The sequence below is a fragment of the Amblyomma mixtum genome, chromosome 7 (genome assembly GCF_055824585.1).
Source record: "Amblyomma mixtum isolate Tamu chromosome 7, ASM5582458v1, whole genome shotgun sequence".
In the NCBI taxonomy this organism is placed as follows: Eukaryota; Metazoa; Arthropoda; class Arachnida; order Ixodida; family Ixodidae; genus Amblyomma; species Amblyomma mixtum.
In genome coordinates this window covers 38,940,981-38,968,673 of record NC_143018.1, presented here as the reverse complement: position 1 = coordinate 38,968,673, position 27,693 = coordinate 38,940,981, and the positions used below count along the sequence as shown (strand labels likewise).

General features: G+C 45.3%; 1 protein-coding gene across 1 annotated transcript in view; it reads right to left on the bottom strand.

Moving 5' to 3' along the window:
• The window catches only part of LOC149335735 (uncharacterized), a 45,570-nt gene that overhangs the window by 10,766 nt on the left and 7,111 nt on the right, over positions 1-27,693 (bottom strand). The window contains exons 2-5 of the mRNA XM_089552338.1: positions 16,319-16,482; positions 14,686-14,855; positions 12,154-12,329; positions 4,901-4,961 (exon numbers count right to left, since the gene is read on the bottom strand). Of these exons, the coding sequence (XP_089408464.1) occupies positions 4,901-4,961; positions 12,154-12,329; positions 14,686-14,855; positions 16,319-16,482 (571 nt within the window). The remainder of the gene's footprint in view (positions 1-4,900; positions 4,962-12,153; positions 12,330-14,685; positions 14,856-16,318; positions 16,483-27,693) is intronic.

Sequence of the window (27,693 nt, the reverse complement as noted above, 5' to 3'; positions counted from 1 at the left end):
GAAAGACTAATTTTACCTCCTGGATACTAGAGCGGTTACACTTTTCCTTGCTTACAATAATTGCAGCATGTATGAAATCTCATCTACAAAAAATAAAAAAGTTATTTTCAAGTTAGGCAAAGAAATGTTGAAGACGAGGGACCAGACGCAGGGGTTATTTTTAAGTTACTTCAGATTTCCTGTCTGTGGCCTAGTAGAGTTAATGGGCGATGACAAGGAAAACACACAACTGCGCTGAAAAAAACTTTATTTCGGATGGCGGCCCATCCGCACCTTATATATAGACAGAGAAAGGAAGGGAGGGATACACACGCGAGAAGATTATGAAAGGTCAAGCAGGGCAAGAACCAATAAATGCACTGTCACCTCTTTATCATCAGCTGGAAAAAGCTACGCAGCCGTAGATAGCGAGGAAAACAGGGGGGGGAGGGAGGGGGGGGGGGTGACACTGGGGAAAGAAACTAAGAAAAAGTGTAATAAAACAGACCTCGGAGGGTTTCATCGAAATAGTTTTTGACGTATTGCTAAACTTTTCAGCACATCAAGAATTAATGGCAGATCTACCAATTACAGCAAAACTTTCCGTGCACTTTTCTACGGCTTACGACACCGATCTCTAGCAAAAGAAGCAAAATCAATGTAAAACACAGGAAAAGACAAAATTTGTGGTAACAAGTGCAGATAAATGAAGATCACTAACATTTCTTGCCTACCACTACAGTGTCTCTAGGGGCCTATGAAAATCACTACTGGCCACTAGCACGGCCTCTCAATGGAGAGCGCACTGGGTGCGGCCCGTCGCGTCGCCCGAAAGAGCCGTATCGCGCCTAGTTCTCATCGCCACCGCTGCGGCGCCACCGCTCCGGGACGAGTCCGGGCGGAGAGCTGCGCGCAGCGGCCGAGGCAGTGCTTTCGTTTAGGCGTCCGCGCGGTAGGCGCTTTAATTTTAGCATTTACAAGCTGCGTTTCACAGATTATGGTGATGCCACGTGCAAGTTTGCTATTGATAGCGTGATAGCGGCATGTCACCATCACTGCGCTTTTCCAAATCGCCTGAGCGTTTACAGCGAGAATCGAGGCAGAAGTGCGCTTCGCCGAGCGGTCACCCATTCGGTGACAGGCGTTTCAACCACTGTAATAACTTATTACATATTACAATCTTGAACTCGGGACAAGGTTTCGGGCCACTTAATCAACATGCACTTTTTGTAAACTTACGTTTGAGGTCGTAACGTCCAGCATTATAGTTCAGCCTGTTGCTTTGTTTTCGCTGGAAATAGTTTCAAGTGGGTACCACCCCGTACGAGGGTCATCCCAAAATTAAGGACTGCAGTTTTTTTTATCAATCGAAAGACATTTTTATTTTAAGCAAATTACAAATCACTCAAAAGGAACACACCCCGACGCGGTGGCTCAGCAGTTACGGCGCTCGGCTGCTGACCCGAAAGACGCGGGTTCGATCCCGGCCACGGCGGCTGAATTTCGATGAAGGCGAAATTCTAGAGGCCCGTGTGCTGTGCGTTGTCAGTGCACGTTAAAGAACCCCAGGTAGTCGAAATTTCCGGAGCCCTTCACTACGGCGTCCCTCATAGCCTCGGTCGCTTTGGGACGTTAAACACCCATAAACCAAACCTTAAAAGGGACACCATCATTCTACTTTTCCACATAATCGCCGTTGGAGTCTATGCATTTTCACAGACGCTGGGGCAGTTTTTGTGTGCCCATGTCATACCAGCTCGCCGCTATGCCGTTGAGGAAGCGTTTGACCGCATCTTTCACTTCGTCATCATCAGTGAAGCGCCTTCCAGCGTGGTGACGTCCTATACAAACTGTTCTAGGAGAGCGATGGTTTGACAGGCAACGTGGGGCGTTGTTCCTCTTCTGCGATCTTGAATCGCCCCCCTGAGTTTTTCCTGAGTTTTGCCATGACTTTGCCGGCAGACTGTGTTCGCTTGAATTTTCGCGGCTTGGGCGAAGATGAGCGCCGCCACTCACGTGATTCTTGTTTGGTCTTAGGCGTGAAGTGGAATGTCTAGGTTTCATCACCCGTAACAATAGAATGCAAATATGTCCGTTTCATCTCCAGAACGCGGCAGAAATTCGCAGGAGGAGTCAACGCATTGTTGTTGATGGTCGTCTGTAAGCATTCGCGCAACCTGTCTTGCGCACACCTTCCGATATTTCAACTTTGCTGTTAAACTCCTTATGAATAGTGCTTCTAGAAATGCCAGGAACCAAAATGCAGAGTTCGTCGAGTGTGATCCTCCGTTATTGCTGCATCATTTATTCGACCTTCGCGACTGTTTCATCAAAAATTGACGGCCTCCCGCTTCTTTCTTCGTCGTAAATTTAAGTGCGACCAGTTGCGAACTTCCTACACCACTTGGGGAAGTTTTTAACATCTATGCAAGACTCTCTGTACACTTCCGTCAACTGGCGATAATTTTCGATTGGTTGAACGCCATTTGCGTGAACTTCGCTCCTGGCGGTAGTGACAAACGGGAGCTCCATTTCAAATGGTTGCCTGGCCATGTCTGACAGTCCCTTTCGTGCTGAGTCATGGCTTGTTTGGAAGACAGGGAACAATGAACACAGCAGTATAGCGATCAGCCACGCATATAGTTTCCCGGCGGCCGCAGCCCTTTGGAGACCTCACTTTTGGGATTACCCTCGTAAATATACTGCTGACACAAACAGTTGTAAAATAAACAACAAAAGACAGCCAGTTCAACCAGACGCCAGCAGGCTCAGCCAATGTTTTTCGTTTTATTTTGAAGCCACGTGATGCACCGAAGGAATTCAAGCCTATTTTACAAGCGAAGAACTTTCCTCGAAAGCGGTTTATGAGCAAGTATGATTTTTTCCACCGTAAGGTTGATGTTTTCTACCAAATCGGTCAGCAGTGGTCGCATTAGTTTGGTTATAAAGGCTTTGCAGAGGTCCTCGGTGTGACTGCGGTCTTCTCTCTCTCTCAAATCAACTCCGGACATTGCTTCTGCGGGAACTCATGGTAACCGATCTTCGGATCTTTTCTAGCGTTTGCGTTGCACAGCGGCACGCAGCAGTTGCATGGCATGGTTTCGCATGCGCTTTGGACGCTGCTGACACAGGCACCGATGAAAAGCACGCAGAACTAGCAGAACCACGCGGTCATGCAGAGTAGTTACAGCGAAAACACGCGCCAGCACAGCCAGCGCACTCCTTCCGCGTCGGCGGCTTGTCACGGAGTGGTGGCGCCCCCGCGGAGAATAGCGGCGGAAACTTCAACTTCTCCCAATACGCGCTTCCCCAGCCATTGAGGCGCGACGCGGCGGGCCGCACCAAGTGCGCCTCCATTGAGCGGCCGTGCCACTAGTAAGTTCACTAACAAACTGCAAAATGCGACCACCTGCACTAAGGATGGTGCAACTGTCAGATGACATAGAGCAGGTTTTCTATTCTAAATCTTGCTTTTCAGGTGCCCTTGGGTTCCTTGGACTGCCTTTTTGGGTTTCCTAAACATTCGAATCCATGCCTACCCGTCCCTCTTCATCCACTTCCCTATGGAAGCCGACCATTCTGTAACCGCTTACGGTTGCTGCACTTAGCTGCACTGAGCACAGTGCACAGCCTAAAATGAATGTTTGCAATAAGCTGCAAAGTCCTGGGCAGCAATTTTTTAACAAGCGACTTACTTTTGACATGGTGCTGAGCTATTAACATTATTAATAGATGCTGTTCATAATGCTGCTAATAGTACTGCTAAACCAACACAAATACAACATAAGTACACCCTTGATCTAATACCCCTGTCACACGACACTTCGGATTGCGATCGGTCTCGAATGCGGCTGAAATTTCAAGCGCAATCGAGGTGGACAGCTGCTACACGTATCCACTCGATTCCGATCAACTAGTTAGATTGCTACATACAAGATGGCGCTGCGCCTACTGTCATCATCGCTATCGATTTTTAATAAATTAAAAATAACAATCATTAATAAAAATTTTATTGTGAAAATTTCAAACTGTGAGCAGAAAAAGCAGCTTAATTACTTTCTGCTGCAACCAGCAGTGGACTCGATAGCGAACAGCAGCAAAACAACGCTCGGTGCAGGCGTGAACGGTAGCGGCATCTAGTGACAAGGCGCCAAAGCACATCAACTCTGTGATGAAGAAGTTTTCTTCCCTAATTACTGGTAGCTAGGGTATGTGCATGGCAAGCCTTTTTTTCGTTCCAAGAAGAAAAACTGCAAATAGTAGAAAATGTAACAACTGACTAAAAACAAGACAACTGCTTCGCCAGGTGTTGCTCTTGCGAGGTAAACACACTGCATTTAGTTAGGCCTAAGAGCTTGAAAATCGCCAAATTATCTGAAAAACAGGTGCTAGTTATCGCTTAAACCTCTACGCGTGGGCGAGATTGTGCGAAATAAAAGCGAACCGCTACCATTTGAGCGAGCTATCGCGTCGAAGAATCCAGCGGTGAGATAAATTTATTCCGAAGCGGGCGAGCAGGGCGCCGCCATCTTGTCAATGCATCCCGCAACCCTCGATCGTGCTCCATGCGGTTGAGCAGGATCGCGATCGAAAGTGCCCGTGTGACAGCAGTATAAGTTACGCTAACTTAGTGTTTCTGCAAATCAGAGAAGGCCAAAAGAAACTTCTAAATACAGATTAACCATAATGTTCCTCACTGGGTGGTATTTGACGTTGCCACTAGCACTGCAAAAGCTAAATGAAGACGGCTGTACTTACTTAATTAAAAAATAAACAACAAATATCGTTAGTCCACGCTAAACAACCTGCAAAAAGTGAGGAAAGAGCTGCACTTAGCACAATGCACAGCATAAAATGAACACTTGCAATAAGCTGCAAAATCCATGGGCTTTGGGCAGCAATTTTTTAACAAGCGACTTACTTTTGCCATGGTGCTGAGAGTGTATGCAGCCGAACGGTCTTCAGGGGTGAGCGGCAACACTCTGGAAGCGTGAAAAGAGAAAGAAAAGTGTGTTTGGTACACACATATAATCAACCACTCGACAATAAATAACTCCTGCTACAAATCCCTCAGTAGTATGCGGTTAATGGATTATGGTGGTCAAATGTTTAGGGGAATCCCCCAAGGTGGAGTAGAGAGAGACAGAAAAAGGGAGAGAGAGAAAGAAAGAGAGAGAAAGAGACAGAAGAAAGAAAGAGAGAGAAAGAGACAGAAGAAAGAGAGAGAGAGAGAAAGAGAGAGAAGAAATAAAGAGAGAGAAGAAAGAAAGAGAGAGAAAGAGACAGAAGAAAGAGTGTGTGAGTGTGTGTGTGGGGGGGGGGGGGGGGGGGTCTTCCCTTTGTAGCCGTATGGCTGCGCTTGGGTGGATGTCAGTAATTACTCCCTTATAACATGGGTCTCGAGCATTTCGCCTCCATCGAAATGTGACTGCCGCAGCCAGGATCGAACCCACATCTTTCGGGACAGCATGCTGTTCAGTACATCAAACATTCTGCAAAACGTTAAGTGAAAAAATGAAAAGTTCTCACTACTTGATATAAGCAATAATATGATATATCCAGGCTCGACTGGACACAAAACTGCCACAAGTCTCATATGCTCTCACAAAACACTGGCATGTTTGCTGCTTCCCGATCTCTTGCAAATCACAGAACTGCTACAAGTCACGTGTGCTCGCCAACGCACTTTTACACCTAAAGAAATCCTTTAGGTTGTCTTGACAGTCATATTCCGACGTATGGACTCCATAAGGGAAATCCTGTGGGTATCAGGGTCAGGTTTAAAGGGATACTGAACCAAACTTTTGGAGCTGCTCTTTTACATGTGAACAAGAGCTTGACCGCTAAAATTGATAAACGCGACAAGCATTTTAACGAAAAACGCGGATAACACATTTTTTTTCATGATTTATTGCCGTACCGTTGCACCTGGTGGCCGCCTGTGGAAGCTGCGACTAGACGTCATAACACCCGCGCGCCCACCGTTCCCGCAGAAGCACGATTGCCATCGCGTTGGCCGCTGGTCGTCTGCTCATGGCGTACACAGATATGTCAAGATGTTAATCGATGCTGTCTACATACACTAACTATATGCACGCATACGTAATCTAAATGCAGCTATTTTTCCCGGTCCTTACGCCATTTCTAACATTCTCACTTTTAAAAAAGAAGTCCGACGATGTTCAGACTAGTGGCGCCATCTGGTGGTTAAGAGAGGAACCATTGTTGTCAACAAACCGACGCTCCTCTTAGCCTAAAGGGGGCAGAATCGTCACTCTAAACAAAAAAATAACGCAAATTTATAACTGATACGTTTTCTTATGGGCGAAAGGAGACGAAGCGATAGACCGGTGGCCCATTTATGGCCATTGAACGCGCTGAAGAAGGCAGTAACAACGACAAAACCAGTCCGAAGCGAGGCTTCATGCATCGAAGGGCGCCGCCATATCTGTCGCCGCGGGAGGGTGCCATGACGTCTCGCTCTTCACCTCGCGCCGGCTGCGAGGGCTTGGCGCGCGCTCATGGAACATCGAAAATAAAACCATCCGCTGAAAAATATGCGCAGTGACGACTTGATTTTGGTGTAATCACATTCTGAGAATCTATTTTCAGCCTTTTTGTTCAATTTTAAGATTTTGCTTCAGTATCCCTTTAAGCATGCTCCATAATGGCCATCATTTATCAACATCCCTTGAAAATGACAACTCCTGGCCCATCCGGGTGCCACCATTCCACACCTTCCACTGCCTTCCCAACTGAACGCAGCCGTCAAAATGAGCATGAGCAGTTGCAGCAGACATTAGCTTTCCCATGGTTTTGCCTTCCGATGGAAATAAAGCACAGACAAGAGACCACACCCAAAGCAATGCCACACTTCCAGCTGGCACAAAAATGCTGTTACTAGCATTACCCTGTGATCCGCTCCTGCAGTCAGCATGCAATGCTCCGCGAGTAGCTTTATTATGTGAAAGCATAAGAAGCTTGCTGGGCCATTCGGCATGAAACCACAGAGAAGAAACTAAATACATAAAAAGTTTCGCAGCCGGCAGCGGAATTCAAAGCTGCATCGGTGCGAACAGATCTGTTCCACTGGCCAGTGCTTCAGACTACTATGCCATAACTGCAGCCGCACATCCTCACGTTGTTAAACAGCAAGTCTCTTGCTCTGTGATCTGGATGTCGTCACCTTCATCAACTTCCTGTGTTCTCGCGAGTAAGACTGGTAGTCTCTTGCGCTGTGCTTTCAATGCCATCGTCTTCATCATTATCCACTCACTAAATGGCAACGATCAGCGTGTACGGCAGCCATGGCGTCATGTATAGAGTCTCATATAGTGATAAGTGTGTGTGCAAACATGTGTACGTGCGTGCGTATGTATGGTATGCTATCACAAACCAGGCTGAACATTCCCAGATGTACGCTACTTTTTTTTTCTTGCTGCACTGTCGATTGGAAAGCTACTGAGTGGCAAAACTAGTGAACTGTAAGGCTAAGACATCATGACATACCCATGGGTGAGACGGCCATCACGCATGGGCCATCCAATGACAGAGAGGGTAGGCATTTCTCTACATAGGCCGGCCTGTGGCACTGCGATTTCAGCCCTTCCCAGACTGCCTCAGTTCTTGGAATGATGTCTTACCACTCTTTCCACACCAACCCTTGCCCCCCCCCCCCCCCCTCACCCCAAACCCTTCCACCTCACCTCAACCCTCCGGTCCATATGCAGGAGGCCGATTCTGCATGGATCCTTTAAGCATCATCTTGTGAAATACTGAGACCACTGACAAAAAGCAAGCATGGCAAAGATCACAGGAGGGGCTACTCAGCTACAGTACACCAGTGTCAAGAGATGATACAGTGCCTACAAGGCAGAGCAAAGCCCTAGCTCCACTGGTAGTTTAGAAGGAACATCATCAATTGGGAGAGGGAATGGTAAAATGCACACTTGGTACATTTTATTCCTTAAAGCAGGATGCTTGGAGCAGGAAACTCTCGCAAGAAAGGTTGTTTCAGCAGCGCCCTTTGTTCCAACAATCCCCTTCCTTCACAACTATTAAAGGCACCACTTAGAACTAACTGAAACTGGCTTGCATTGAAAGATTACTGGGTTAAATTCAGAAAGATTCCACTTTCACGGAAAATGGTGCTCTTACAAGCTCGAAAAGGTCCAGAAATCAAATGCAGGTGTCGCGCGCCACCGGCCGCTTTCGCAAGCAAACTCTTGCTCATCAAGACAGTTTTTCAGCGCGGATATCTTTTTAGGGCCTTTAGGGCCCTAGCACTTTAGGGCTCTTAGGGATTTAGCTCTTTAAGACCGAGTCCTTTTTAGGGCCTTTACGTGAAAAGTTAGAATCAGGCGGTGGGACAATGTTTAAACCTCATTTTCTCACCAATAAATGCACCTTTTGCTGCCGGAGGAATGGCAACATATCCCGAAGGAGCCAAAGAATGGACTTTTACTGAGAACAAAAATTTGGTGGAGTTGCTCTAGGTGTTCCTTTAAGTACTGCTCAATGACACTCGAAACATGATTATGCCTATACGGGAGTAAAAAAAAGAGAGTAAAGCCATTCTGTAGCACACTTGTACTAGATTACAGCTTACTCCCTTTTTACACCGTGTTTAAAGTGTAGCTGCAAGCCCACTTTTAACAAAAATTTGGTGGAGTTGCTCTAGGTGTTCCTTTAAGTACTGCTCAATGACACTCGAAACATGATTATGCCTATACGGGAGTAAAAAAAAGAGAGTAAAGCCATTCTGTAGCACACTTGTACTAGATTACAGCTTACTCCCTTTTTACACCGTGTTTAAAGTGTAGCTGCAAGCCCACTTTTAACAAAAATTTGGTGGAGTTGCTCTAGGTGTTCCTTTAAGTACTGCTCAATGACACTCGAAACATGATTATGCCTATAGGCACCCTGCACCCGCCAGGCACCGCCACCGTCGAGGCTGCGTTCAGCTCCCCCGCGCGGCCAGTTTCTCGTCCCTGTCAGGAAGGCTCGCCCCGCGACTTCGTAGGGATGGCGTCTGCTAGCGACTGTCGCTGTTCGTAGAGGCGGGATTTCGGCCTATTCATTCATGAGTCTGAAAAAATCTTTCGAGAAGCGAACGTCAGGAAAGGAACGAAGCTTTTTGAAGCAGGCCATGTACACATTGTGAAAGAGATGGAGTCGTGCAACGGGAGCGAAGTAGCAGCCCGGAGCATTGCGCAGACAAACATCACTGCGCCACCAAAAACGATCAAATTAAGGAAGAAATATTTCTATCTAATGCCTGTCAGCGCTGCACTTTCCCTCAATTTTTTTTATGTTGCTATCGTCCAGTAGACAGCTTGTAGCCGCGAGCTGCAGTTGCAAGGCAGGCAAATGCAAACACGCTGCTGCCGTTACCGTGTTTTTGGAGCGGTGTGAAACGCTCTCCAAAACGAGCCACCCTCAAGCCTGGAGTCTGCCGGAGCACTGCCGGAATCTGCGGAATAACGAAGGAAGCTTTCTAGTGGATCATTGCAAAGCCTGCAGGGGTTGCCGTCCGGAGTTCGAGAAAACTATTTTTTTGAGGAGTGGGAAGGACAGATTTGAGAGAGAGGTGGTCGAAGCCTTTTACATCAGGAAAGAAGGGAGCAGATGCGTCAGCAAGCCATCCATTACGCTTAGCAACGAGGAGTACACTTTTCTAGAAAGTTTTCTGTAGGCTCTTCGTTTTGTTTTGTTGTGCACGCTCTTTCCTTTGACATTGGTTGCAATTATTGACAATTTTTTTGACGATGTGCGGTTTTTGCGCGGTTTTTGTTCTCGTTTTTTACACCTTTGACGCGGACCTCGGTCTGAGCTCCGCATTCATACTTTTTCATGTTTCTTGTTGGTCATCGGTTATCATTCATATGGCTGCTGGTTGTTCGTTTCCAATTTTTTTCTCGTTTTTATACCTTTGACGCCGACCTTGGTCTCAGCTTCGCGTCCATCTTTTTTCTGGTTGGTCATCGGTTATCATTCATGTGGCTGCTGGTTTTTGGTTTCCAATTTTTAAGGTTTGCACTCTTCATCGATCCATTTCAACCTTTTTTTACCTTTGACACTGCTTTGGTCTTGACGCTTCATTCTTCACCTTTTTTCCACGTTTCTTGTTGGTCATCTGGTATCACTCATGAGTGTGTTTCGTTTTTGGTGTTGAAGAGTTGCTTGGCCATGACCGTTTTAGTGTTGTTTGCTATACTTTTGTTGGTTTTTTTTTTTGGGGGGGGGGGTTTAGCCATGATAGTATGTTACGTGGTTGCTATTGCGCTTCATGTGCTAAATATCTTACAGTTATCTTTTCTACTGCCTGTGCGTGATTACACGGATGTTAGGGCGTGTTGGCCTACATAAAGGCGGGTTTGGTGCGAAATAAAATTCAGTTGTAAGTTGGCGCTGGTCCTGTCGTGTTTGTCTCTTTTGTCCACGTCTTTTGCGCCATTTTCCTGTTGAATCATGAACCAACTAGCCCAAACTAGAGTTCTTCCTGGAGTGTACCTGTATTTAGAAAGGCTTACCCTGAACTTTGAAAGACGGCCAGGCGGCATAACATTGAAGGTAATTAGAAAACTCCAGTTTCTGAGCGAACGGCGCAAACCTGACTTCATAACATTCTCTTTTGCCGCACCTTCGGGGTTCGATGTGGAATACCCTGTCCAAACTACGCCTTGAAATGATGTGTCCATTGCGTAATCTGTCACTCATATTTTCTCTTTTTTCAGCAGTTGCCAGGCCATTATCGCTACAACACGTGTGTCAGTATTTTGGTGATATGAGATGTCCCATGAACGAACTTTTGCAAGCAGAAGAGAATGCAAGCGGCGGCGAAGCGCCTGTGCGCACTGAAACTCCTCCGGAAAACAAAACTTTTTGACTGAGATTTTGCAAAAAAAGGATTACCCCGGCTATTTCATGCAGGATATTTGCGAAAAGCTAGTGATCAGAAAACGGAATTTCATTGCTAGGTTTGTTTAATTTCTAAGCGTTTAGCAAAAGCGCGCTGACTCTTCGACATTAGGATAAATGATTATTGTACTAAATTATCACCCAGTCGTTCAGACATGGAGGCACAGATTTATCAGGAGCATGTTGCCGTTGCCCCTGAAAACGTGCCTTTACTGTCGAAAAAGACGCTGGACGACAAGGCGCAGTCGATGCGAGCAAGGATTCTGCGCATAGCTGGAACTAAGGTAAACGATTCAAGCAGCGCAAAATTTGGGCTCCTTCCTAAGGTGTGACTGCGGGCGAGTTTCGGCGTGGCTTTTTAAGCCCACATATTGTTGACAGCCAGGTCAGTGACCGGAAATCGTCGGTGCAAGAAGAGGGAAGGGTTCCCAGTGAGCCATTAGCATTCCTCCGAGTCTTCTGAATTAGCCATGAGTCAAAAACCTGTCTAGGATGTAATGCATGAGCCAAGTAAGCGTCTTCCGCACGGGTTTGACCATTGTTTGACAAGAAACCGCGCCCGCGTGTTGCCCGTCGCGAAGAGTGGGCCCTCTCCCAATGTCGCGTTGGAAATAATTTATATACATATTATTGCATCCTACAACCCAGCAATGTGTCCTGCTGTTGTTAAGTGCCATTTTGTGCTCGGGAAGGAGGCGCACAACTGCTTCGTGACAGCGCGCGCAACACAGCGGGAGCTGTCGCACTGCCCCCGCCTTCCTGACAGGGACGCGCGTGCCGCCGCCAGTGGCGCGCGCGTCGCGCTGGAGTTAGATGCGCAGGGTGCCTATACGGGAGTAAAAAAGGGAGTAAAGCCATTCTGTAGCACACTTGTACTAGATTACAACTTACTCCCTTTTTACACCGTGTTTAAAGTGTAGCTGCAAGCCCACTTTTAACAAAAATTTGGTGGAGTTGCTCTAGGTGTTCCTTTAAGTACTGCTCAATGACACTCGAAACATGATTATGCCTATACGGGAGTAAAAAAGGGAGTAAAGCCATTCTGTAGCACTCTTGTACTAGATTACACCTTACTCCCTTTTTATACACCGTGTTTAAAATGTAGCTGCAAGCCCACTTTTGACTGCAACTGCCATGCACAATTCGTCAAGTCCTTCTCCAATTTCGTTAACCCTAAACTGCTGTGCGACTGCTCTGGTGCAGCACCTATAAATATCTGTGGGGCTCAGCTACCTGCTCAGAGTGCTCTTTCACCTGGGAGTGTCGTCGATGATCCCCATGGGCTGGGTGGCGTGCGGACCTGAGCCCGGCGGGCAGTGGGAGACAGCGTGGCCCAGGCGTGGGGGCAGCGGGGGCCGTGCATAGGAGTGGAGCGCCGACAGGCTGAATGACCGTTGGCGCCCCGGTGGGGACAGTGGCGGTGCTGTTCCCTATTGGGGAGGGACAGGGCACATGGGGGAAGGGGAGGAACAGATTTTGCCATTTCCGTATCACTGTGCATGCTTTAGGCAGGCCCTTAAACACGCAATCCTAATGTCTCTGTGACAGCCAACCACCCGAGATACCGCGAGATTTATTTTGTCCGCTGAAATTTCTGTGACAGTGCGTGTCAGTAGTCTCAAACAGTTGGCTCCTCAGGAGGAAAGTTTGTCCCTTTCTTGGTGAGCAGGGCATCTTAAAGACGCACTAAAAAAACGTTCTGAAAAAAATTTGTTTCCTCTTTTGCGTTGTTTTTTGGCTTCCATGAATACTAAATAGTTTCAGTCACAGAAAACACAGCTGCAAATTGAGCCCATGGAAATAGAAATACCCGAGGACTTTGCTTTCGCGAGACTGATGCCTTCTCCAGCGGAAGAGCACACTTCACTTCTTTCCTTGTGATGCATCGGTGATCACGGTTTCTCCTTCTCGAAGGTGCCATGTCTGCCTCACTACCCAGTTTCGCAATCATGCGACATCCACGGATCTACTCTACTACTACTACTGTGGTTTGCTGTGATTTGCTGTGATCTGCTGTGATCTACTGTGATCTGTGTGATCTACTGTAGTTTGCTGGTTCACCAGCAAACCACACATTTTCGAAGATAACTCCGCGTATTACTACGTATTACTCCACCACTGGCAGAGCGGCAAGCCACCACGCAACTGGCTGAAAGGCACTCCTCGCATTGGTTGTTTCTGAACTAAGCGCCGAGAGTAGGAGGGACCTTCAAGAAAGGAGAACCATGATCACCGATGCCCCAGAAGGAAAAAAAAGCGAAGTGTGCACTTCCGCCAGAGCAGCCTATGGAGCGCATCACCCTGCGGGAGCAGTTTTGCGAAAGCAAAGAGTCTTCGGGTATTTTTATTTCCGTGGGCTTAATTTGCGGCTATGTTGTCTGCGACTGAAACTGTTCATTCATGGAAACTCAAAGAACAAAATAAAATCGGAAACGAAGTTTTCCAGAATGCTCTTTAGTGCACCTTTATGGCAATTTCTGACGTCGATAAGTTCGAACATTTCACACCCACTGCATCGTACATTTCAAGAACTCTACAGCACATATCACTGCTACCAACAAGCTACTTCCAGAGAGCTAACCATGATCGCTTTTTTTTACAGTGATATGCACCTCAAGGCTCCAAATGCCACTCTGTCCACATGTCATGGGCAATGCTTAAAATTAATGAAGATACTTCCAACTTGCCTGTTTTTTATCTTTGAGCAAGAGCCTTCTATGTATGAAAAAACTGGAGGTGACGCTTAAGCCCAGTCTTAAGAATATGACGTGACAGCGTTAATGAGTTAATGCCCAAGCATGCGGATTGGTTATTCTCTACTTCACATTCAAAGGGTTAATGTCCATGTATGCGGAATTGGTCATTTTCTACTTTACATTCAGAGATCCCTGGGAGTCCTCGTACCAGTCCTGGCGCAGTGGTGCAGCGGTTAAGCGATGCGCCACTGCCCTGCGATGGCAGGTGCTGCCCCCCGTGGGGCTTGTGAGAATCAGGTTGCTCTTCCCAGGCAACCTCTCTTGACCAATCAATAAAACTGTGTGACGACGACTTGATGACATCACAAGGTCATGTGACCTAGGTGGCCCATCTGCCACCTAGGTTGCTTCTCTGGGGATTGTTGAATTTTCACTCACGGCCAACAACGCCAACACCGGGTTTCCTGTGACACGGAACCCCTTAACGCTCTTGCGTTTAAGGGTAACAGTTCAGGGGAATTTCCCAAGATGGAGTAAATTTCTAACAAGGAACTTTTTACTCACTAGAGTTCACCCAAGCACAGCCATGCAGTTTAAGGGAAAGTTATGCAACCTTCTCAGAAACTTCCCAGCTGAAGAAAAACTTCACAGCTGAAAACACAAACAAAAAGAAACATTCCCACTTCAAGCAGTTGATAATTCAGGCCAAGCCCTGTTCTGTGCTAGCCATCCTGGTTAGCTTAGTTGATGGAGCGACTTACCCAGACAGACAGTGGTGCTGGATTCGATCCCCAAACCAATATGAACTTTCCTTCTGCAAAGAAGTGTCTGTCCGAGCTGCATACGTTTCCCTTGCAGCAATAAAGCTGTGCTTGGGTGGACACTAATGAATAATTACTTCTTTAAAAGCCAGAAACAAGGAACTGCTCCCACAAGCCATCATACACATTTCAATGCTACCAGCAAGTTGACTACCATCGTTTCCTCTACTCTGGCAGCATGCCAGCCTTCCGCCTACATGTTCCTCTATCTGAACATGTGCTCACCGACGCTGTGCAAAAGATGAGCATGGATGGCAACAGTGGCTCACCACAATGGATGATGATGACGATGAAGCAGTGTGAACAGGTGGTGGCGAGTCCCTCAGGAGAGGGCTCTCGGGGCTGGTGGCGATGATGGCCAGCTCGTGCAGACGGTCGAACACCACCTCTGACCCAACTGGATACTGGGGCCACGATGACATCACAGGTGGGCTTGTGTCTGCACAACAGCGCTCCAGTGATTTCCCTACACACCCCTTTGCTTTTATAACGGCATGCCCTTAATTCGTAACGATTTCTTTCTTTACACACGACGGGGAATTTTTGTCATCCTTGTCATTAGTGTTGAGAGTCATGAACGTTGCTAGTCTTACGTGACACATCGACACAAATAAAAAATCAAAGAACGACTGCGTTTTTTACACCCTCAACACCCCCCCCCCCCCCCCCCCCTCCCTCCTGCAAATTTCAATGCCTGAGAAAACCCCTGACACACACGCAAGCTATACTTGGCAATGGGCCTCAAGCCACAGTTCTGCCAACTGTTTCTGAATACTGTGTGGTGGTGATGATGACGGGTAAACTGGCAGCCGCGGGAAACGCTCCTGTAATAGGAGGCAGTTGCACCCACTTTTGGAAGAGCACAACAGTAAGTAGAAAACCTAAGAGAAACAAGAACGATGCCACTACACCAGGAGACAACAAGCTGTGTCTTGCAGTGAACTGAAAGAAAGACAAGAGAGAGGGAAACTTGAGAACCAGGGCTGCATCCTGCAAAAGTTGGGTGGAAAAGCTCCAGCCTCATGTTGATGATTTTGTCTGACAATTTGTGCTGCTTCACATGCATACATGCTGCAACAATAACCCACCGACATGGTCGTTCGTTACGAACAAATGCTATTCAAACCTCAACATTGAAGGCAATGCGCAGGCTTTTCCCTGCAAATATAACTTAGTCCTAAAACAGGAGACTCCCAGTACTGATGCTCACTGACTTAACAAAAGCAGCATCAACTTGCACTGACATACATTCTCTTTTCATAATGTTCATGGGGGATTCCCCTAAACATTTGACCGACACTGTTCCCACTTCCAGTTACTGATTCGGTCTCGCCCTACCATGAGCTTGCCATCCCGATTAGCTCAATTGGCAGAGCGACTGCTCCGGCGAAGCGGTGGTCCCGGGTTCGAACCTCGGATCAGGATGAATTTTTCTTTAACTATGAAGTTTCTAAGAACGCTGTAGAGCTTTCCTTTGTAGCCATACGGCTGCGCTCGGGTGGATGCCAGTGAGTAATTACTCCCTTATTACAAATCTACTCCACCTTGGAGGATTCCCCTAAACATTTGACCAATGTTCATGGCTTTACAAAAGTAGCATCAACATTGCACTGACATACATTCCCTTTCCATAAGAAAACAACATTCTCAAAATACATTAACAAGACATACCTTTGCTGCTGCCAAAAGCTGCCAGTTATGGCCAGCAATAACACCATGTATCCATGCACTGCCTCGACAATAACTTAGAGGCCTCAGTGTTATGAACGCTGGGCAGATGAAGAAAAGGTCTTCCTATTAGGGAGGAATGAGCATGAGCCTTTAATCAAGCTGAGAATTCTGGCCTTGGGAAAGTGATGTGGGCCCCCATAATAGATAAAGAGAGAAGGATCTGTCACTCACCCATGAGCCGCTCACTGGAGACGTAGGCCGAGTCCTTGCAGTCTGTCGACGTCTCGTCCCCAGAGCTGGTGGAGGCACCACCGACGCCAGCCGTCGGGTCCGGACTGGTCCCATCACCTCCTGATCCCCTCCGGCTCATCATGGGCATGCTGGCACTGCTGCTGCTGCAAGGTCAAGCACAAGATGGTGCCACTAGTCCGACTCATGTGCGTAGGGAACAGCAAGGTTCATGCACGCAGGGATTCCGTGTCTATCGTAAAAACTGCCTGAATTGTTTCACGTGCGGAAAACTGTCACAGTTAGTTGATGAAACACCACCCGATGTTCTGCCAGCACACTTGAGACATTTAAAAAGATGTCATCAATAAGCAGTGCATTTTTTTTTTCACTCTTGGGTCGTGCAATGCACTCGGGACTAGAAGCACGCAGACGTGCACAAGTCAAGGCACTGCACTTGCTCGCAGAGCCCAAGGCAGATTTGTCAACCCCAAAATCACTCACTTCATTGCAGGCACCGTACGGCTACTTTTTTGCTACTGTTTCAGATAAGGATTGCTCACCTCTCATCTACTTTTCGCCACTTACTGAGGCCACCAACTCCATCCACACAGCATCAGGGTGTATGATGTTAAAAAGAACAAAGCCATACATTCCAGAGAACGCATTCTGACCAGAAGCTGCTGCATGCGTGACGATATAGCGACAACTTTCATTTCAGCCCTCCCCATTCTATCCCTAGAGGCAGCCTATTTGATCAGTGACAGGGAGTGAAAGCAAGTTACTCTGAATGCTCACATCTCTGGTTTGACTAATGGGGTGTACCAACCCACTCACTGAATACCACTTAAGCACCCTGGCATTAAATTAGACACACACAAGCACACACCAGTGAAAAGAGCAGGTTTCAGCTCTTCAGCATCGTACTGAGGCTTGTATTCCTTGCCTCCACCCAATTATGCCAGAGCCCAGGACAATAACATGTCTTTAGCAAGGAAAATTTACTAAATACAGCAGCGTATTGCCTATGGTAAGTGCTAAACCCAATGCTTCCACCGATTACTTGCAACTTGTGCAATTCATAAACCTTTTCAGGCCCGTTAGTGCTGGTGGGTTTGCTTGCCACAGAATGTTAGCTTCAATTGTACCCTTTAGGCTGGCTTGTATAAAACTCACCTGAGTTCCTGAAACAAAGAACACAGAAATGCTACATGCCCGGTGTCATGATGAACACGCACATGTTCCACCAATGGAACAGTGATGCTTTCCACCCCTCATTCGTGGGTGCATCTAATTAGCATGCGGATCGTGGTTTCCTCCCTGGACACACACTGCTGTGGTACATACAGCACAAAAAGGCCAAAATCCACTAAACAGGTACAAGCCTTTGAATGACGAAAGAAACTGGTCACAAAGTCAAAACACTACTACCCTCCTATGATTTCGGAAAACCTAATATCTAAATGCAGAAACAAGCAATGCCTTAGGGTGCAAGACAGCGTTGTCGAAGGCAGCACTTCTTAGACATAGGCAGAGCGTGCAAGTCATTGCACCTGAGACTGAGGACGTGTCAACGCAGCAGAAACAGAAAATCAAAAAGATTAAAGGTCAGTGCTCTGACCTGGGCTCTGTAGTGGGTTTGTATTTATATCTACAACAAGCCCTGCATAAGTGTGCGGCAGAGTGAGATGGCTGCAGGAGAAAGGACCTCACCTACTTTAATCTACTCAGTTGTAAATGCCTCACTTGTTACGCAGATATACAAGACACCTACTCAGGCTTGCCAAGCTAACAAGCTCCAAGGTTAGAAGCATCAAAGCTGCTTTATGCGCATTCCATTCTCTACGTTGCACTCAAATATTAAAAGAAAAGCTACAGCCTTTAATAAGAGTTGAAAAGAAACCGGGGCATATGGCAAGGCATTAGACGATTAAACTGCATGCTCTGAATTATGCGAATGACACATGTCAGTCACCGAACCAAACAAATAGTAAAAAACTGTGCCTGCTCATTACATGCACAGCCCTGCATGTCTGGCAAAGTAAATGTGAGTAACTTTTTCATTCATTTATTAAATTTTTTTTTGAAAGCTACCAGATCATTTCTAAATAGAGAAGCACTGTTCAATGGGGACACGTCATGTTCGCGGCTTCGTCTGCTGACGCTGCCACCTTATCAGCAAATGAGCTGTTATTGCTTCTCTGTTATCATTCCTTTTCTTGCATCAAGGTTGCTGCATTCTCTGCGGACACACGAAGGCCTGACGATCACAAATGATACGCTACACCACACATGGACGTTGGTTACTGGGCAATCTTTCAGCATGCATCATAAGTTTAATTTGTGCTAAAAATGCATTTGATAGCAAAATGTCGCCCACCTTATCAACTGCAAATACATGCAATTCCCAGTAAACCCAGCTGCACCTATAATGGATAGCACAGTTGACTGTTGATAATCAAACTTATACCTTAAGTGGACAGAAAATTTGTTTCAATTACGCGGAGTTTCGATCATCAGGAGCCCTTTTAATGCACTTGATCTTTACCCGACCACAGCGTCAGTTTGAATCATCCAGCAATTGAGATATTAAATAAATAAGCCTAAATCAACAAGGCTTCCCTGTATTCACTTTGCTGAGTGCACAGAGACTAAGAGTACAGAATACAATGACCAGGAATGCATGGCGCCAAGTATGAAATGCCATGCTTATCTGCGGTCCTCCCCTGTCTCAGTGCTGAAATGGTCTGTTCAGAATGATACACTGACCAGCCGATGCAAATACCTACTAGCAGAGATATTGCACGAGAAAAGCACAATAACAACCAACTATTCTCTGGATAAGCTGCAATCAGTTCTTGATAGCATGAAAATGGTGCCAATGAGCTTTTAGAGCAAAAGTTCCACTTCACGACCAAAGCTGCAAAAGTCACTTCAGCGCTGAAACCGGACCTAAATAAATAAATAACTAAAATGAATATTGCTCGACCGAGTTTCGAACCCGCAGCAGGGCGAACAGATCAGCTTCGCTGGCCAGTGCACGAGAGCGCTACGCTGTCGCCGTAGGCGATCACACCTCGTGTTAAACTGCAACACACTCACGCTGTGCATTGCACATCGTCGTCTTCGTCAACTTCAGTCTGCGGCGTTAACAGATCAGATGAGCTTAATCTCGACCAGAGCTTGACCCGAGTATAACATCGTCGCCAGACATGCTGATGAGTCAGCAAACCAAACCATAAGCCAACCAGGCTAAACACATGCTTTCGCATGTCTACTCGGCTTAAGCATGTTAAAAGCCCAACCAATCTCTTTACCCAATCCCAGTCAGTGCTTCTTCATTTCATCTGGGATAGCTCTGCTGGTTGGCATGTGTAAAATATTGAATTATAAATTTCTGCATCCAGCAGCAGGGACAGCTGCTGCAAGGTCGAAGCATTCGCCATTGTGTCAGATAACTTTTTCAATGACGAAAGAGGTGGACTTGGGTTGTTTTTATTAAAAGTCTTCTCGCAGTGATGTTGTTCTGCCTTTGCTCTGCTTGTCAACAATGCTTTTGTCCTTTCCATCAGATGCACATCTGCTTGCTGAGCAACCTAAATGTGCCCAGTGTTTCATGACAGAATTTACATCCAGCCAAAAGTAGCCACTTGGCATTTCATTTTTCTTTCTTCAGCTCATTAGAGTATATGATCTCAAATAGTTCGCTAATTTTTGCATGCACCTTGGTTCAATGCATACCAATATCACGGATTTGTTTTTTAGCAATCGTAGCAATATAGTCAGCTCAGTTGTTTCAACTGATGGCAGGAATAAGTATCACCGCATAGTAGGAGCAACACTGCTATAAAAAAAAAGCTGAAGTAAGCAGGTCACATTCAAAAATGGTATTTGTGTACAGATTCTGTTGGCTGTAAAACACTCAAACATCTCCAAAACAAGTTTTTCACACCATTCAAGCACAGCCTTCATTCACGTTCTTCCCGAGTAATGCATCTAACAGAGTTTGCTCACAATGCCACCATTAGATCTCACAGAAGTACAGTTGGGAGCTGTTTCTATGGGCATTACAAAATTCTTTCACATTGCACTACAAAATCTCCTTCGGGATAAATCACCATTTCTCGGTATTTCTGCGTTCCAATACTGGCATGCACCGAACCTTGATGACATCAAATTATTTGCCTTAATCACCCACTGACGCATTGTCTCGAGCTCCACAGGAATCAGCTCCAGAGTCCTTTTTTTTCTTCTTAGCATTTCTCGATTTTTATTGCTTTTCACAATATATAAATTACTAATGATTCCCACCGGTCTCAAACCTACAGTTCGACTCTTTATGCCAACAGTTGCACCCTACATTTCGAGAATCCCCGAGATTCGAATAAGTTTGAGGATCCAGGCCCCACGGAATGCCCGAGTGAGAGTTCAGACACCTCTGGCTCTGATGCTAGGGCAATGGGGGAACACAGGCTGTTTCACAACTGCAGCGGTAGGAGCACTTGGAACGACAGTGCTTGTATTGACAGATTAAACAGACGACACTTTGTACCAGGGAAAAGAAAGAACGCAGATAAGGAGCAACAGAAAGGGTGCATTATGACAGCGAGTGCGGCAACAAGGCCCACAAAGATAAGTGAAGCGAGAGTGTAATAATGGCCAGAACTGGCGGTCGTTACGAGTGCCGAACGGGTGTTTTCCGTGCTCAACATTCAGCTGGTACAGCAGCCCACGCTTTATAACATTGTAAGGCAGATCAAAGGTTCAACGTCTGGCATTTGAACCAGGTGCTAAACTCGGGGGGGGGGGGGGGGGGGGGGGGGGGGGGGGGGGGTGTGCGTTTTCCAGATAAGCAGCCTCAGAAAGCTCAACAATTAAGCGGCAGCAATATGATTGACACAGAGACCACACTGCAGATAAGATACTATGTGTAATGCTCCTACCTATGTCACGCCTCTGAAGTATGAAAGGCTAGCAAATTACACTTATGGATGACAAGGAAACATTCTAGACCCTCCCCAATAAGCTGATCACTGAGAGCAGTAAATCGACTTCCCTAAGAAATGTAACAATGGCAGCGTATTGAAGAGTTGAACACAATATTAAATCTTTCTTGTATTTGCCGAGACCATTTCCAGTGATACTGTTTTCCTTTGCTAAGTTCGTAACTTGAACCAAACAGGCTTAACAAAACAATTTGTTGGTGAAAGTTTCCTACTGCAGAACCTCATGTTCCACTTTGTTCTCAACATACAGCCTTTGTGAAAAGTTTAAAGCCCAAAGAATTTATGCTTCTTGGCTGTGCCTTGTGGCTCGTTATGCATTCCCACCGTTCCACAGCTCTTGAAGGTAAGAGCAAGCAACACTGGTCCTTCCCTCCCTAGAGGTTCAGACTTCCATGGATGCTGCAAAAGCGTTACTACACGGCTTAGATGGTTTATGGGGGTTTAATGCCCCAAAGCGAATAAGGCAATGAGCGAGACCGTAGTGAAGGGCTCCGAAAATTTCAACCACCTGGCGTTCTTTGACGTGCACTCACGTCGCACAGTACATGAGCTCTAGAATTTCGCCTCCATCGAAATTCGACCGCTGCGGCCGGGATTGAACCCCAGTCTTTAGGGTCAGCAGCCGAGCACCATAACCACTGTGCCACCGTGGCGACTACATGGCTTGGATGCAAACCCCCTTGGGCTCTAAGCTTTCTGAGAAAGGCTTACCTCACGAACAACATTTATATACACATTACTACCACCTCTCATTTTTAGCAATTTCTATACGTCGCCAACCAAACCTTGCTTTACTCGTGGATTGTTTCCATGTGAAAGGAGACATTCAAATTTCCTGATATCTTAAATTTGTCTGAAAAAAAAAAAATTATATGTGAGCTGGACACAAATAGAAGCATAGGGATGTCCTTTACAAGAACTTTTTTTTGCAGCAGGTATTATGCTGAAAAGTGGAAGAAATTACTTTAAACAGATGCCTTCTGAAAGTGATCGCTAATAAAAAGCAGTAATATTTCCGCAAGATGACTAGACATGCTTTGCGAAGATTGGACAACAGGAAATGACACACATGAGAAGAGGACACGTTGTTGGGTGTGTAGTTTTCTTCTAGGCCAGTTTCACGAATTATAGTTAGTCAATAGTCAATAAGTTTATTTTCCAGTTTCAACTGGAGAGTTTCCTGGCTAAAAGCTCAGCTTGACTGGGTCCAGGAAACCCCTACAAGCAGTAGCACACGAGCGGCACAAGAAATTTACAAAAACCAGTCACACATAAAATAGTAGATTAAATACAGAAAACACTCGACACATATATACATTGACTCGAATAATAAAAAAAAGAAAAAAAAAGATGAGAACACTGAAAATGGTCATACATATGGTGAAGGGAAAAGTAGATTAACACTCAATCAAACGTTAAAAAATCAAGAAGTGGAGGCATGGAATGGCATATGAACAAAATATTTCCACAGCTCAGCTTTTTTATATCCCGTTGTATGTTGATATGTGTTTAAAACATGGGGAAGATTATAAGACAACATTTGTAATTTATAATCGGTGCGAAAACGTGGCATGTTCCATGAGTTAGTACTTCTTGTATGTATGTTAGCACGACGCGTGTCCAAAGATGATAGGGCTGAGTAAAAATTGACAATTGATGCCGTGGAAAAATACATTTTTTGCAATAACTTAAAATTATATAAAAAATCAACGCGAACCATGTTATGTGCTTGGAAGGCGTATTTGGTGGTAGTCATCTTATCAATATTGTTAACGAATTGCAGTTAATGAATTTCTCCTTGGCACAGAACTTTATGTTGACATAGTCGTGCAATGGCATACCTTGTCATGTGCCTGAATATAAATAGTGAATGACACCAGTCTGTATTAATATAGAAGCCCCAGACAGGAGAGAAATTTTGACATTTCTGGGTTTTTTTTTTTAAGTAAATTTGGAGGCTAAATATGGAGACAACTTTTTTGCATATTTTTCTTCAATTTCTGACAGCATTGTTCGGGTTGAAGTTGATAAAAGCCACTGTGTAGTTTATTATTTTAATGACAAATTTCCAGATTTTTGAGAAAATGGCCACAACAAGGGCCAGTGAACACCATGTGAGTAACGGTGTGTGATACTGCAATAAAAGCAAAAAAAGTCATGCGATCTAATTAGCTTAACACACCAAAAAAATTGAAGTATTACTTTTTGTTGGTGCAGAGAAATTTTTTAAGGCAGAAGCCTTTAATGCCTCATCGTTGTAAGCAGGAGTTGTCGACAGAAATTTCACGCTTTTCAATTGGTCGAAATGGTCGTGTCGTCACAGTGCGCGAATTTCAAACTAGTAACCATGCAACCAATTAGAGGGATGGTGTAGTGATGCTCCAAGTTAGTGGGACTGAGTTTAGTCAATTAGTTAATTAATTCATTAGCCTAATCAAACTAATTATCTAGCCAGTCCAGAATAATAAACAAAGCCGAGTAGGAAATCGGTCAAGTTGGGGAATCGAACCAGGGTCTCCGGTGTGCGAGACAAGCACGCCAACCACTCTGCCATGCCAGTTCGATGGTTTTGAATGAAAAAAGGTGGGTCTAGTGAATACAGTGTCTTCGTTCACTCCCATCTTCCTCCCTTCCCTTCCGGCGAGGTTCAGGTGTCCAGCGAGATATGCGAGACAGATACATTACCTTTCCTCAAAAACCAATTTACCGACAAGCAAGGCGTAGAGCCGAACTGGTGATGGCGTTCTGTGGACTCCCTGGCAGCGTTGCAAGGCGCTGTCGCGTTCCACTCTTAGAGGTGAAGCTTAACATCTTAACAACACATCAGTGAAACAAGCAGCAACACCTCGCTTAAGGCTTTCGCCTCACCGCGGTTTAGGTCAACAAAGTGCCCCCCTGAATTTTTTCAAGAGTTCTTTCAGTGTGGCGACCATGTGCCTACCTTACTAATGATGCACATGAAAACGCAATGGCTCTTATAAACATAAGCTATGCTATTATAGTTTATGTAAACTTAAACTATGCTATTATATGCTTTCAGAAAATATGGCACAAAAGTTATGTCCCTATATCTGGGCTTGAAATTGAGTTTACAAAAATGCAGAATTGCCAAATTTCTCTCCTGTTTGGCAATCCTATTTCAAAACATAAATGACAAAGCTCATTTATCTTTTGGGACAAACTTCTGTGACAAGCAGCAGTTCACTGACAATGATTTTATAAAGATGTCCAGTTTAAAGCAATTTCTTGCACTTTGGAACATGACAGCTACAGAAAAAGATCGTTTTTCTTCAGAAGAATGCTTGTATTCTTCTATTTGGGTTTGTCCCAAGTCCTATTAATTTTTCCAGCACAGTCTAAAATACCAAGAAACTGGTGTCTCTTTTCACATGGAATGACCCTTCTTTTATGTTGTTTTTACAATTACATTCATTTCTCCTCATACATCAAGACAAAGCATGATTTTCCAAAGTTATCTTCAAACCTGGCAATACCTCAATATGATCTCACTGTCGTAGCGCTCCAATAAACATCACTGGTGATTCATCATCTTTTTTCAGCCTGGCTGCAAAAACCTGTGGCAATGCACCGGTATCTGTGATAATCACTAAGTAAACATACAAAAATATACCAGCGAAAAAGAAATCAAATCGGCAAGCAGCTGATACCTACATCACGTAAACACACTTGAAAATACTGTTGCCCGAGCTCATTGTCTACTTGAACTCGGTGCTACCGAAACAACCATGAAGAAATTACTATCCTGGAGTGTAAAGAATGCCAGGATAATGCAGAGGCAGCTGGAGGACCGCATTCCCCGAGAGTTGCTTTACAGCAAAGCAGGTCAGTTCCAAAGCCACGCCCTTCTGTCGAAGGACGGAGCTGCCGCTAACAGCAGCAGCCGTCTTCCTCTCCAATTTGATAAGCACCGACGCAAACAGCTTTCGTGGGGCTGCCGTAATCAAGCTCTGAACGTACTGCCAGGTAACGAGCTTGTTTGCACGGCCCAAGATAGTGGGAGACCATGGCACTGAGGCTGTGCGCTCTACTTGGGTCGATGTTGCTTCGGCTATGGGCCAGAGCCTGTGGTAACAATAAACACAGCATTCGCCTGAGCAGTGAACCGCATGCATGCTCTCTCACTGCGACTTAATTCGAGTGACATTTTTTTTAAGTGGCGTCCTTGGTGTGCCCCATGCCCTCGACTCCTGTAACCGTCAAGAGAATTGATTTATGCCTATGTATAATTCCCCTTTCCCTAAAGATAATATGTTAAATGACATCTTCAATAAACTTGCCCCATAGCTGACCCAAACCAAATGCAGTGACCAGGGGACTCACAGTACAATAGAACCTTATGCATACCGGTGCAATTATAGAAGATAAAATAGTGAGCCGGTAGACACCGGTGTCATTTAGTGAAGATGTTAGGACACCGAGGACAAATGCACCCAGTTTTCGTTCTCAGTAAAAATTTATTCCACAACTCTTCCTGGCTACGTTGATGGTTGTTCCGGATCAAAAGAAGCATTTATTGCTGGGAAAACTGGATTTAAAAAATCAAACTTTTTTCTCCGCCTCCCAATTAAAACCTGTGACATTAAGACAAAAAAGAAGACTAGGCAATTACTGTTCGCAAGTGAATGGCAGTGCTGACTGGCCTGTATGTATTCCATTTTTTTTTTGCCTTTTCTAGCTTGTAAAAGCTCCCTTTTCTGTTAAAGACGACTCTTTGTCATTAGAACCGCGTGTGCTGCCTTTCCATTGCCCTGAGCAGCGTGTTATGACAATCCTCTTGAACCAGTGTGGAAATGGTACACAAGGGCAGGTCTGCCAAGTTTCCACACGTATCAGTTGGAAGGCACCCTCCCTATTACATAGGGGGGTTGCCAATTCTTATGTCCAAAAATTTTAATTCTGCTATTCTGACGTTCGAGAAGTGCCAGCAGATTCTCTGGGGTGCAACCGTGTAAGAACTTTGTATCCCCTCCTGGCCCGTGAGCATTTATTACTGCGGCAGAAATCTCAGCCAGTCCTCACACTTCGGTGATAAAACAAACAGCTGCCCAATAAGTGAAATGAGTTATGCTTTCTTTCTGTTTTCTTGTCAATAAAACAATTTTAAACGTTCCCCCATTCCTCGAGATTTACTCCAGTCCGTTTAAATTTTAACGACGACTAGCAAAGTGATTGCAACTTTCCCATGACTTCTCCCAAGAGCTGCAAATGACTGAGGCGACCGCTTACACCTCCAGGTTCCTCTTTGACGAAGGCATGCCATTTCTGCTGCTTGGGTGCACACTAACCAAACACGATGTACAATTAAAGTAAAATGTACGTAGAAAAGACGCAGATAAAGTACAATGTAGGTTAATTTCGAGAATGTGTGCGCAAAAATATCTTTCCTTCCAATACTACCGCGAAGGTCTTCCTACAAGCAATTACTGCAATGAGCATGGATAAACTAATACATGTCTCGCAAGTAAGCAAACGGTACGGTACACGGGGTTTGATGGCTCAAAACTGTGCACGATTTTGCAAGCAAGCAAGCTGCAGATGCAGCTGGGTTTTTTTTTTTTTTTTTCCAGCAAAAAACTGCGTCAGAACCCGCAGCACCACCAACTACAAAAAGCTCCAAGCAAAGGTACGAAACCAAAAAAGGACAAAGAAATGAAGGACAAGCAAAAATTATTGCAAGGAAAACTGAGCAGGACAAATTGCTGTCAGCCAATAAAGATGAATTCAACATTGAGGACTACTCCACCATACGATTATTGTTTGTACTAAAATTAAATTCTATATGACTCTTTCTGGGTGTTCTGAGGTTTGTCTGAACACAAAAGATACATTTCGTGCCAAGAAAATTGCATTCAAAACTTTCCCCACCGATTAATTCAAACGTGTGACATCTACATCAAAGGGAAGCAGGCCTGTGTTTACATGCGCCTGTGTTTACCGATGCAGTTTACCTGTGAAATTTGCAGTTATGATAACACCTGTACCTCGTTTTTATTTTGTCCTTTTGTAGCTTATAAAAGCTCTGTTCTGAGTGAAACTAGCATCTCTGTCATTACAATTTGATAATGTGCCAATACAAGTCAACTTAAATCTGTCCTTAGCATCCCTCCAAAAGGACACTAAACTGAACTTCTTTTGCTGCAGTATGTTATGCAGTAAGCTCCATAGATTACTAGTTGACATTACATCCAAGCTCTGCGGCATTTGTTTACAGAGGGCAGTAAAAGAGATAACTTCCAGTGACTACAGTGAGCCAAGCCATAGGATGTGCAAATTAGTGCCATGACATGCAACACCTGACGTGCCACTGGTTAACTAATGCAAGATTTTTTTCATTCACTGCAGTTGGCACCA